The following is a 12,948-nucleotide window of genomic DNA, read 5'->3' on the forward strand; positions in this document are numbered from 1 at the left end:
TAAAACACTGATGATGTGGGTGAAGTGGAAGAGCAGGTTAGGTTTAAGTACATTACTTCTCAAATAGACCATGCACCCAGAGATTTTGTGTTAAGCTACTGAGAGGATGATAAAACAGTTATTGAGCAATTTTATTATGCATTTGTCTTTGCTTTAGATTTAATTTGGCATCCACTGATTGTTAGAACTTTTAAAAAAACTAAAAAGCTTCTTTATGCATCTTGATATATATCTTTGCTTTGCCTTTATGGAAAGTTTGCTTGGGAGGAGTTTCTTAGAGAGTGACATAGTTTGATGGGGACAAACATCAAGGATTTCGATGTCACGACAAAAAAAGAGCTAGAAGGAGAAATACTTACCTGAATTTGAGGTGCTTTGTTTTTTATAGACTGAAATGAAAGGGTTAGATGAGCTTGTGAAGCTTCTGATGGAAACATCATAGGTACTTGGCTCCAGTGAAGTAACTTTATTGATTTGCGCAGTGAAATCGGCCTTGCAGAACAAGATCTAAGTGATGAGGTTTAAGATTTATTGTAACTTGGTCAGCCAACTTAGACAGCTGAAACGACAGCCAAACCCCTGCTCTTTATGTTAATATTTTTTAGACAAAAGGTCAAACCAAGCCGTTCCAAGCTTGCAGCAGTGAATCTAGAGCATCTCAGGCCAACTGAAACACTGTGGATACTTTGCTGTAGTGATGTCTGGTCTGTCTCTGTGGCTCATGGCAAGTCACATGCACTCAAATTGCCAGATTCAGTAGGTGCTTATTTTTCTGTTCAAAATTTGGTGACTTATTTCCTAAGAAATATACTTCTTATTCAAAGGGTATATTTTATTCACTTCCTTCCCATAGAACAGTATTTCTATGCTATCTGGTAGTTCAAGAGGAAAAAAGAAGACAGTAAAATTTAGGACTCCACTTTTGTATCTACTATTCTAGTCCCACCATTGTTCCATGCTGTGTCTCACCATACTCAACCCTTTGCACTAAATACACAGTGAATTACCATGTCCTGTACACTTGATCGTGCAGTCAGTTTCAGGATACATGATCATTCTGAGGATTTATTTGAAGGTCTTTTTTTATTTTTTTATAAATTTGAGAAGAATTTATGTTGAGAACACTTTCATGTAAAGAAAAAAGAATGAAGTGCTATGTGAAAACGTGTCAGTATGTTTGTGTTTGTTTAAATAAATATATTTTTGCTGGCTTGGTAGAAGCTTCTATGCACCTGGGAGGAAAGCTTGCTTTTAAACTAATGTTGGTAAAGCTCCTTTGCGAAACTCCAAGAGAATGTACTTAATAACAGGATTTTTTTTTTATTTCTATAGGCTTGTACCATAATCAACAGCTTGGTTGTGTAATTTACTGCTTAGCAAACGCCTTCGCTATCCTGGCATAGGAAAGACAGGGGCAGTTCTGTTACATAAAAGCAGTAGAGTTATATGCTATCCTTAAAAACAGAGAAAAAGAAAAAGTGGTATGTGTTTGGAGTGTGGGAGGATGGAGGTTTTTATACTAACTCTGACCTTCACTTATGCCTTGGGGGGGAGCAAGGTGTTGATGGAGCTTTGTGGGAATGTTTTGGGCTGATCGGGAACTGAAGTATATCCTGCCTTTCTTGCTGACCACAAAACACATCTTAAGATAGTGAAAGAAAGCTTCCTCAGAGTTTTAAGATACAAATAGAGTTGCCTACGCTGTAAATTGCAAATCAGAGTATGAAGAGTAACTCCTCCTTGCCGTCTACATCTTCCTGGGTGCAGCAGTGAAGGAGGGGAGAGGAGCTGCTGGGCTCTGTTGCTGGCTCCATAGCAGGTTTGGTGTGGCTTAGGGTTTTATAGAACGTATTTATTTATTTTAAGGTAGGGTGATCTGGGCAATGTCCAAACAGTGAGAAATGACAAATAACCCTTGGGGCATGTAGCACCACTCCTTGCTTTGGTGGAAATGTTTGGTGTGTGCTTGTGCAATACTTAATTATCTCACTTCACATGATCATGCAGAGCTGAAATTTGCACTAACTTGTGAGTATTTGCTCAGGTTTTGTTACGCTACAAGATAAACGACACTTCATATGTACTGATATTATATTAAAGGTCTAGCTAATGCTTTAAGATCTCAGGTGACAGCTGAAAAATTGTCCAAGTACCACAGAGCAACACTGAGCCTACTGAAGGAGCATGATTAACAACTTCTGAAAAAGCTTTTTCAGTATAATTTTTGGTGTATGTGATTTACAATGCTAATTTGTGCAGCTTTTGACAAGCACCAAGTATTACTCTATACCCATGAATACTGCTTGTATTACTTCCATTGGGGTTTTTTTCAAAGCAGGTTATTGAAGATTTCAAAGCTGGGGCTTTTTTCCTTTCCATATAAATGTTCTATTAAAAAAAAAATCCATTTGTGGCTTAAGATTTAAATAATGCCTTTTTTGTCTTTTAATAGGTGAATGTCTATGTTCTGGGAAAAACTTTCCTTCTGTTGGCCAGAGAACTCTGCATAAATGCTCCAGCCATAGGTATTTTTTCATTATTATTATGAATTGACTTTTGAGAATTTGGGTGTATTTGCTGCATGGTTACTTGACAAGAATATGTATGTGTGTGTGGATAATGTTTATGTTAAATACCAAAGTGGTAACTTTAAAATTAAGCTGCCTGGGAATCAACACAGGCAGAAAAGTATTGCAGACTGAGAGCTTGTTCTCCTTCATGTTAGACTTTTTGGGGAGATAGATGCTATTTTCTTTTAGAAATAATTTTGTTGCTGTTTCCAAGAGTAGTTTAGGCCCTGCAAAGGCAACAGGCTGATGTATAACAAATTTGTGCTCACCTGCAAGTTCCTACAGGCCTGTCAGGCTTCAGTTCCACAGAGATGCAGCATTTGATACATATTTGCCAAATTCACTATCTGTTCATCAGGGGTAGCTGAGGTGTTGAGTGCTCGAAATACAAGTAGCTTGATGGAAAGCGAGGAGCAACTTTTTCCAAGTATGTGAGTAACTTATTAGTAAGTCATCACAGAAATTGTAACACAGTGATAGGAGGGGTGGGTTTTAACCCGTCAAAAGGGTAAAAAAAGCTGTTGTCTAGGCTCTGGCTTTTAAGCCAAGGGAATTCATGCCAATTCCAGTCAAAGGAGTGCGTTTATAGAGAGGTCTTGTGATTGTTACCCACCTCTGTGTAGGAATTTTCTTCCTGTATCTTTACCCACTCTCACTCCCACTCTCCTTAATCTATACTGAGAGAATCAGATGCCTTTGTGTTCCAGAACACCCCACACGCACACCCCTTCAGATGTACTCAGCTGGGCCCAGAGCTGCCTTTGCAGCACGAGAACCAGCAGCTCACATATTGAACATTGTCCCAACAGCATCCAAATACTATGTGGCCAGGCACAGCTATCAGCCATTGGGGCATGCTGGCTTCGTTAGCATAGCTTGATGTCTGGCAAAAAGCTCTTGCTTTTATTAACTTGATTGCTGCCTTTTTTCATTACTCTCTTGTTTGAGAGAACAGGCAGAATTTGTATTGCAGCTTAGTTTCAAGGTGAAAATTAAAGCAGCTTAAGAAAAGGCAAACAGAAAACCCTTCTAAATTAAACATAGAGGTACTTGTCACACTTAGAAAAAATATTGGTTTATACTGGTGTTTGAGTATTCTTTCCAAGGTTGTTACAAGATGAGATGTTTATACAAAACGGTATTTCTAATTGTCTCAGTTGTAGTGATTGTCAGACACTTGAGAAAAACACTTTTATCACTCTGAGAACAGTAGAAGTAGTACAAATGACTGCTGATAGGGTTATGTATTTTTTTAAATAATAATAGAGGGAGAAGAAAGACCCAGCAGCTGTTGTTGAAGTGGCTTATGTCTAATGTGTAATTTTGAGTAAACTTTAAGCTCTGAGTGCAAGTATTTCTCTCATGTCTGCTCCTGAGGGGATGGGCAGTGCATTTAGGTAGCAGCTGCCCCTATTACAGCTCTGGGATAGATCCGCAGCTAATTGCAGCTACAGGGTTCAAGCTTCAGCTCTAGGTCTTGACTTCAGTCATTTGGGGTACAGCTTGACAGGTCCAAGTGCCAGTGTTACTGTTTGCTGGGCAGGCTGGAGCTTGACACAAGATGCATGTGAGCAGCATGATATTGATCAGCTTGGATTACAGTCAGGGTTTGTCTACCTTAAGCCTGGGCAACACACAAAACTCCTGAGCTTCCCTAGCTGTCATTTTCCTTCATAAAGCAAGGGACTACAAGCTGCTGCTGGATGGTCTCAGGTGCAAGGCAAGGGAACCTTCATTTTCACCATGCTAGCTACTGCCTTGTGTAGTAGGGGATGACCAACAGCCTTGTCACCCCTCTGACTATAGATGAATTAACAGACACAAGCCATAGCATAAGATCAGCAATCATCAAGTACACAGGATTTAGGGCAAGTAAAAATGTTTTATATTTCACAGATTTGTAAACTGCTCTAGTTTAGAACATTCTGTTTAAGTCAGCTGCAGTCTGCAAGTTAGTTATCTATATACAAAATAAATGCACAGTACGTGCAACTTTTAACATTTGTCTGCTTGGTGCAGTCTTAATAATTAAGTCAAATAGCTTATGAATAAATAAAATAAGATTAAATTCAAGAGCATTCCTTCACTTATTTTGTATAGCCTGATGTAGCAGATAGGTAAGTAGCGTAGCATTCCATACTGCTGCAAAGTTCGTAGGAAAACTGGGAAAATCCCTCCCTCACTGTGCATCATTGCAGTACTGGAATACAATCAAGGTGAAATGCATCATGCATAGAAAATGAGCTCAGGTATTTGTCCTCCTTGTACTCCAGTTCCATTAGTACTGTCCGAGGAACACTGGAACTGGAAGGTCACTTTCCCGCACTGCACTTCAGTCATTCCCTCTTGCCCAAAGTAACTGAGTTCGTTCCCGTCGAGAATCGCACTTACATTGTAAAACGTGTCTTGCTCAACCTGCACGGGGTGTTCAAACCACACAGAGAAAGTGTTACTGGAGCCGTCGGAGGTAAACTTTGTCAGGTTCTGAGCAAGGACAACTCCTAAGCGCTTCAGTTCGATTTTGACGCTGTACTCAGCTTTGCCACAGCTGGACCCATACAGCCCCAGTCCTGCTATAAATATCCGTTTGTCTACAGCAAACTGAATACTGTCACAGCGCCCGCGGTACCGCCACTGATTGCTGCGGTAGGCGGACGACTGAAACCGGTGGCATCGCTGGGGTACAAGTCCTTTTCTTTTGGTCAGCGGAAACTCTAGCTTGGGTTTGTTGGCGGCCGTGTACCATAGGAATATGTTGTGAGTTTCCTCAAGGGTGAGGATGTCGGACTGGGCAGCTCCGTTGGCAAACTCTTCCAAAGTCATGGTAGGAATCCGCACCAAGTACAAAGCTTTGCCTAATACATTCCTCTTGTTGCGCGGCGTAACCGGCAGCCCTTGCCTTTTGCATTCAGCCTCTGCCCAGTTGAGAACAGCCTCGAAAACTACCACTTCCTTGGTGTTGAGTGCCTCCCGGGTTACAATGATCTCTAGTGTTTGTTGGTCTATCTCACAGAAGCCCTCTGACTTCAGTGCCATTTCTGCTTGAGCATCAATCACTTCCCAGCAGCGCTGCGTCAGCTCTGGCTCCTCAAAGAGCCTGCTCTGAGACAGCAGGACACAAGCGTTCTTCGCCTCTAAGCTGGTCTCCAGAAAATTAACACAAGCCTTTGCTAGGGCCGGCACGATGTACTTCTTGGCAGCATACAGCGTAGCCAGAACTGTGTCAGCTTCCAGGTCTATTTCATCACTATACATGTATCTAGATGGAGGGGGAAAAAAATAATAGTTTCTTAGGAAAAAATATATAGGCCATGGAAAACTGATTTATAGTCATCTTTTCTGGCAGCAACTGACATTCAGTATTTGTCAGCACATTAAGTAAACAGTAATAAGTGCATATTGCACAATGCCAATTAAGAGATATACATTTTATAAGCTACTTTGATTCTGTCCACGTAATTAGTAGACTTGTAGTGGCCACTTACTTTAATAGGATTAGAAAGGCTGCAGGTTCCACATCTGGTATATGGATTTCAGATTTGACCTCTGCAAGATCACCATAAAACATAGCGTAGAAGACAGAGCTACCAACTGCCAAAACATACTGGAAAATAAAGAGAGAAGCCTCAGTAATACATCTCGGTAAAAGCTGAGTGTGCTGGCTTTTGATAAGGGCTACGCTTAGGAAAAGTTAAAAGCTGCAGTGGAGCCAGAAGACTGAGACTGTTCCATTGAATTGCAGCGTATGTGAATTACTTGTGGGATTAGACAAGAGCCGTAATTAGAAAAAAATAATAATGGAGCCTCGTCATAAGCAAGGGGGGGAAGGCGATACACGCAGCGGTATTAGAGAGCCAAAAATTATCTGCACAAACCTTATGGGCAGGAACTTTCTTGGATGCCCCCGGCGGGCCCACGATGAAGTGAACGTCAGCCATGAGTTCGTTATTGAACATCAGCGCGTTCCTGCAAGCGAGGGGAGGGGGGAGAAGCCCCGTTAGCCGCGGGCAGCCCCTCACCTGGTGCCCCAGCCCCTCTGGCACGCAGCCGCCCGAGCCTCCCGCCGGCGTCCCCCGTGGGTCCATCCCGTCCCGGGCCGCCCTCGCCAGGGCAGCCCAGCCCTCACGCCTCGCCTCGGCGCAGGTGCACAGGGCCGGGCACCTCTCCCTCCCGGCCGGGGAGCGTCCGGCGGGGCCTGGCCCTTACCTCTCCCGCAGCGTGGGATGGAAGGACTGCCAGTTGGCGCTCTCCAAGTTGTTGTTGTTGAGGTTTTGGAGCTGGGGCGGCGGGGGCGGCTGGGCGCTCTGCTGGAGCTGCAGGGCGTTCTTCTTGCTGTTGGCAGCGGTGGCGGCGGCAGCGTTACTGTTTGCGATATTGGTGTTGGTGCTGGCAGGGTAAAGTTCTGCAGCCATCTTCTTCTTCAGGGACAAGGGCACTATCTCATAGCATCCTGGCACCTTGCCGTTTGACCTCACGCTCTTTTTGGACTTCTTTAAGGTCTCTGGAAGCAGAAGAAAAAAAGTCAAACACTTCATGATCCTGCCATTGAGGCAACCATGGGGCAGTGGCATGAGCGAGAGAAAGCTAGCAAATCCCAAATGCGAGTCCCGCTATCTGGATATTCGGAACGCTTCTAAAGGCAGGGCGGCTTTTTGGTGCGTGTGCGTGACGCACCTTCTTTCCCAGGGACCGGGATGCTGCTGCCTCGGGTCGGTGCCAGCGCTCACCTTGGCTTGGCGCGGGGGGTCCCAGCCTCCACGGCACTGCCACGATTGCAGTGGGCAACCCGAGCGGGGCGGCCAGACAGTTCCGTCCCCCGAGGAACGCGAGGAGAAAAAGCAGAAAGGACACGAAGAGCCACAATCCAGCGACACAACCCCACGAATCCAGCCGGGGCGCTGGGGCAGGAGCAGAGTCAATCCACAAATCCTCCGAGCGCCCTAAGCCCGGCGAGGGTAAAGCGCAGCCAGCCGTCCGATCCCCGCTGCCAGCGACCGCGCTCCGCTCCGTCCTTCCCCCGCCCGGCGGGGGTACATCCGCGGCGGCCGCGCCGGGCCGAGGCGAGGCGGCGGCTCTCCGCAGTCCCGCTCCCGGGCGGCCCCCGCCGCTCGCACCAACTTTCGTCCTCTCCCCGCGGCGGCCGCCGCCGCCGCCACACGGCGCAGCTCCTCCCGCCCGCGTCGGGGAGGGGGGGGGGCGTTGCTGGCCGCGGGGCGCCCCGGCTCCTCCGCGGCTGGCGGGCGGGCGGCGCTGCCCTGGGCGCTCCCCTCGCGGCGGCGGGATGCGGCGCTGCGCGGCTGGGCTCGTCGCGGCTCTGCCGGGCCCTGCCTCCGCCTCCCGCCCTAATAGGCAGCCGCCGCGCCGCGCGTCACGGCCGCCCGCGCCAATGGGAAGCGCCGGGGCGCGGCGGGGGGGAGCCGCCACCCCCCCGCCTCCCCGCTCCGCCGTGTGTCAGTCTTACGCGGGCCCCACCGCGGCCCCCCCGCGCCCGCCCGGGGGCGCTGCGGCCGCGGCGCCGGGGACTGGCATGGGGGCGGGCGGTGTGTGTACGTGCGCAGCGCTCAACCCCGCCGCGCCGAGCCGGCAGCGGGAGGAAGGCCCGCCGGAGTTACGGCAGGGGGAATGAGCGCGGGAGGGACGCGGTGGACCGGCCCCGCCGTGCGGCCCGGGGGCTCCCGTGGCGGGGCGGAGCGCAGCGGACCGAGGAGGGGAGGACCCCGGGCTTGCACCGTCCTTCCCAGCCGGCCCGGGCGGGGGCGCCGCCGCGCCGCGCACCGCCCCGTTCCGCTGCGGCCCGCCGCGCGGCTCCGCGGGGGCAAGTCTGGCCGTTCCAGCTGCCCCGCCGGGGCCGGCGCCTGGAGCGGCGGCGGCGGCACTGGGCTAAGGCCGGGGCGGGATTGCTGAAGTCGAAGGAAGTTGCAGGGGTTTTATTCCTCCCCTTTTTTGCGCAGCCCCGAAGTCGGCACACCCCGTTTCTGCGCGGCCTCCCGGCCCGGGTCCCAGCCCGCTGTCCGCGGGTGTTTCAGCGGCGACCGACCCCAGTCTGCCGCGCTCGCCGTGCCCGTAGCCGTGGGGGTGGGCTGGCAGCGGGGCGCGGCTCCTGCCCGTCGTTGCCTGGCCCTGCCGAGCCGGTGACCCGTCCCGTGGGGAGGTCACTCCTTTCAGCAGCTTCCCAGAGCCTTTCTGTATTCCTGTGAATGACTCCGGGGTATCTGGGTGCTTCCAAAAGTCCTAAGTCGCCGCAGCGCTGGGGTAGGGAGAGGAGGGGAGATCTACAGAAAAAACAGCTGCTTCGTTCCACAAGATAAAACAACGATTTCCTTGCTGTCTGCCCCTGCGGCCCCCTGTCCGGAAAGCCCTTGGGTTCTCCCCGCTGGAGCTTGCTTACCCCTATGCAAAGGTTTCCATCCCGGGGGTCTCCCTGGAAGGCAAAGGCCACTGTCCTGGGAGCGTGGTGCCTGTTGGGTGGCACGTGGCAGGAACCAAGGCGTTTGGGCTTCACAGCTTCAAAAAACAGTTTGCAATTTGTTTTCAAACGCTTGCATCCACGCCGGACGTGTTTATGTTAACCATGGCCCTGCTTTTAATTTATATATATCGGTAGCACTGCATTCTAGCCGTTTATGGCCTCTCTTTAGGGCTTTACACTTAAAAAGTGACCCGCATGTTCATCTTCTGGCTGTTCAGTAGCTTCAGAAATTTCAATTAACGATGTGCAATGTGTTGTCAAATGACCTGTGGGCATGAATGCCGGCAGAAATGTCTGAACAGCCGCAGTACAGAGGCATAAGTGCTCCAGAAACTGGCGGAAGAGAAAACTCTGGTTCTTCTCCCTCTGCTCTGCACAGGCAGAAGCTGAAGTTGGAGCTCTCTCGGGGTAGTGAGAGATGGGGAGGCAAAGCAGTGGGGGCTTTGTACAATCCCACGCGTTCCTGGGCTGCGAAGGGCAGTTTAAACACCTGTTGAAGCCTGGGCTATCACTCCTGAAAGCTTGGGTTTGGGTTTTTCATTGTTGTGTTTTAAAATTGACCATTTCTGTTGAGTGCAATTTTATTGAATCATACTTGGAAATAGAGAACAGCTCCGCTGAGGAATCCTGGGAATCAGTTAATCTTTCCTAAACCCTTGATTTCTCAGGTTATGTTTAGGAGGTGACTGCACTCTGGCATTTCTTCAGTTTTGAGGGAGATGTGCTTGGAAGTTTTTGCTTGATAAATGCTTTCATTTAAATGTTTCTTCAGGGCTGACAGGCGTAATCACCTACGGTGTGAGCTTGGTAATTACAGATAGCAACAGGGCATCATTGTTAGAAGTTGGTGCTAAATGAAACTGCTTTGATTAATTGTAAATCCGTAAGATTGTTCCAGTGTTTTGAGCTGAATTTTCATCTTTATCAGTTTAAGTGCCCACATAGGGGATCAGCTAAGGAAATTGAGTTGAGACTAATAGTTAACAATTTACCGTACATCATGGATTTTCGGTCAAGTGATAAAAGGCTGGCAGGAAATGAGAAATTGATACCTCAAGTAAGAGTAAACGTGTTAAGTGTAGCTTTTACGAGATTGTTTGATAAATTATAAATTGGTTTAGGCAAAGCACAATCCCTACTGACATTTTTTGGTTAGTTTGAAGCTGATAACACCAACACTTGAAATAAGTTTATACGTCTGCAGGCAGATCTGTGGCTGAGGTAAATTGTCATAGCACTGTTGACGTTAATTGGGTTCCAGCAATTGATGCTGATGGAGAGTATGGCTCAGTATCTGTAATAAACAGCATTTTATAGTGGTGGAGCATGAGTCTGAGAAGGAGCTGGAATTATCTTTGAAAGTGTAAGTAGACTGGTGTTTGGGACATAGGATTTTAAGGAAATTAAATTATTTTGAAGCTTAGTTTGTGGATAGGTGTGAGGCAAGACAGGCAAGTTACCTTACTTGTTGCTGGGCAGGAGAGGTTAGAAGTTTTAAGCCTAAGTTATGTATTCATTCAGCAAACGCTTTTGCATATGTTTAGCTTTGTGCATAATTTCACTGATACCAGCAACACTGCTCACATGTTGGAGTTTGAATATGCAGCCTTGGACCCTGAAAAGCGTGTAAGAAAACCTTTGTGCTGTGCTTTAGAGGTCTCCTGTCTATAGAACAAGAAAAGATTTGGTTTTAGCTTAACTAAAAAGGTGCTTCTGAGGCTTAGTGATCAGAGGACCTGGCCCAGCGGCACAGGCACAGTCCCCGTTGCAGGGCGAGACGTGAAGCAAGCCAACCACCACAGCCTCGCAGTACTGCTGCTCCGGTACTGTGTTTCCTAAATCAAAGGTTAGGATTAGAGGTAACTGTATTCTTTTCTGTTGCAGATCCATGTTTATATATTCCTCGTTTTGCACACATGCTTGAGTTTGGGGATAAGAACCATGAGGTGTCCATGACGGCGCTCAGGCTGTTGCAGAGGATGAAGCGGGACTGGATGCACACTGGTCGCCGGCCCTCTGGGCTCTGTGGAGCAGGTATGTCAGATGCTGGGTGTATTGCTTGTGCCTCAGTGGGTTGGACAGGAGAGTCTGGGAGTTGGGAACAGGTGAGGAGTTCCTCATTTCCTCACAGTGCCATGCTCTCTGGGGCTTGTGCTGCCAGGCACCTGCAGCAGATCATACAGCTCTTCATCAAAACAGTTTCTGAAACTCAAACTTCATTCTTGCCCTTGTTGCTACATTACTTGCACAGATCCTTTGTTTCTGAGGTTTTGGATTTGTTAACCTCCTTTCTGGTACTCCTCTCTCACCCACTCTCTGCAAGCTCTAGCTGCTAAAAGGTTTTTTCGTCGGCTAAAATGACACCATTAGTGCAAGCACTTTGATTTGTGTCTTTTCCACGGAGTCTTATGCAAGAAATGCCCTCTCTGACCTGTTCTGTGAAATTATTTCCCTCTCCTTCTTCATCTTTCTCCAAGATCCATCGCTGTCATGATGCATACAAAAAACCTGCCGGTTTGGGAGGGCTAGGTTAAAAGTTAGTCAGTACCAGCCGGTGAGGTCAGGTTAACGAAGACTGTAGATAAGTCACAGAGTTCATGTATGGGCTTTATTTTATTTTAAAGAGCTTTTATGTGTGTGCTGGAATGAGAAATGGTGCTCGAACCTTAGGGAACCCAAGGATATGCAATCTTTTTGAAACTTCTAGCCTCTTAATAGAGTTTTCTTACTGCATCTTGCTAAAAATTTGAGTGTAGACGCTGCGGGAGACCAGCCTGCTCTTTGATTCCCTACATGGCCTATATCAACACAAGCAGGTAGCTTGATTCAGCAACCATGGGTCGATAGATGGAAGCAGGTGGTGCTGAGTCCCCTACATCCATCCCCATCCCCACCACATGGCCTTCATGCGCTGTGCTGTGAACTGCTGTTCCTTTGGCCTGTGCCAGTCCTTTGCTAAGGTAACAGGTGGCTTGGAGCTGTGTAAAGGACCCATTGTTGGCTCAGCCCTTTTGTTCCCATTAAGAACTGGAGCACTTTTAACACATACCTGAAGCGTAGCTCTGGTTTAGTTTCCCCTGAAAGGAATCGCTTTTGCATGCGTAAAGCTGTTCTGTGCGCTGAGCCGCTGCAGGAGGAGGGGGGTGATGCTTCAAGACAGAGCTAGTGCTCTGAATCAGCCTGTGAATGTAAATGCAGCCAGTGCTAGTTATCTCACTGTGCAGAGGGTCTTGCACGAGAGCACTTGGGCACTCGGGACAGCGATAGTGGTGACAGCAGTGAGGATAACAGCTTTCAGCAGATTAAGTGTTTCTTTTCTGGCTTCTGGAAGAGTTAACTTGGAGATCTTCTTATTCAGAGCTAGCAAATTCTGCTAAAGAGATGGTAACTTTGAAAATATGTGAACAATGAGGTGTTCTTGTGCAGTGTTTAAGGAGCTGACCGTGTTTTCCCAAATGTTAAAGCACAGCATTTTTCAGGGTGCAATTTGCAATCAGCTTAAGCTTACTGGGTGGGAAGTCAAGTTTGTAAAGTCAAGTCAATCACTTGTATTCAGGGACACTTTAGCTGAAGGCAGGGATAAAGAGAGGGTATAGTTACCTGGCTGTTTTCTGCCTTTCTTCAGGAAATTCTCCTCTTTTTGACATTGTCTTTCCCTGCTTATTCTCCAGCTCTGCTGGTGGCAGCGAGAATGCATGATTTCCGACGTACTGTGAAAGAGGTCATCAGGGTGGTCAAGGTTTGTGAGTCTACATTAAGGAAAAGGTCAGTGCAGTTTTACTGCTTTTATCTTTCGTTTACAGTACTGAAAAGTGGTGTAGTATAAAATTAATGTATATCAGAAAAAAGCTACATTCTTTTCCTTTCCAGCAGTGCCAAGAATAAGTGTAAAATAAGCACGAGATGTTT

General features: G+C 47.7%; 2 protein-coding genes across 2 annotated transcripts in view; one reads left to right on the plus strand and one right to left on the minus strand.

Moving 5' to 3' along the window:
* The window catches only part of BRF1 (BRF1 general transcription factor IIIB subunit), a gene marked incomplete at its 5' end in the record, with an annotated part of 169,369 nt that overhangs the window by 73,689 nt on the left and 82,732 nt on the right, over positions 1–12,948 (plus strand). The window contains 3 exons of the mRNA XM_084270529.1: positions 2,453–2,525; positions 10,924–11,073; positions 12,711–12,804. Of these exons, the coding sequence (XP_084126655.1) occupies positions 2,453–2,525; positions 10,924–11,073; positions 12,711–12,804 (317 nt within the window). The remainder of the gene's footprint in view (positions 1–2,452; positions 2,526–10,923; positions 11,074–12,710; positions 12,805–12,948) is intronic.
* On the minus strand, positions 4,439–7,295 carry BTBD6 (BTB domain containing 6). The gene is made up of 4 exons (XM_084270641.1): positions 6,777–7,295; positions 6,446–6,536; positions 6,056–6,174; positions 4,439–5,829 (listed from the first exon to the last, which is right to left on the minus strand). Exons 1-4 carry the CDS (start codon positions 7,139–7,141, stop codon positions 4,797–4,799), a joined length of 1,608 nt encoding a protein of 535 aa, XP_084126767.1. The 5' UTR covers positions 7,142–7,295; the 3' UTR covers positions 4,439–4,796.

The sequence above is a fragment of the Gallinula chloropus genome (assembly GCF_964237585.1).
Source record: "Gallinula chloropus genome assembly, chromosome: 14".
In the NCBI taxonomy this organism is placed as follows: Eukaryota; Metazoa; Chordata; class Aves; order Gruiformes; family Rallidae; genus Gallinula; species Gallinula chloropus.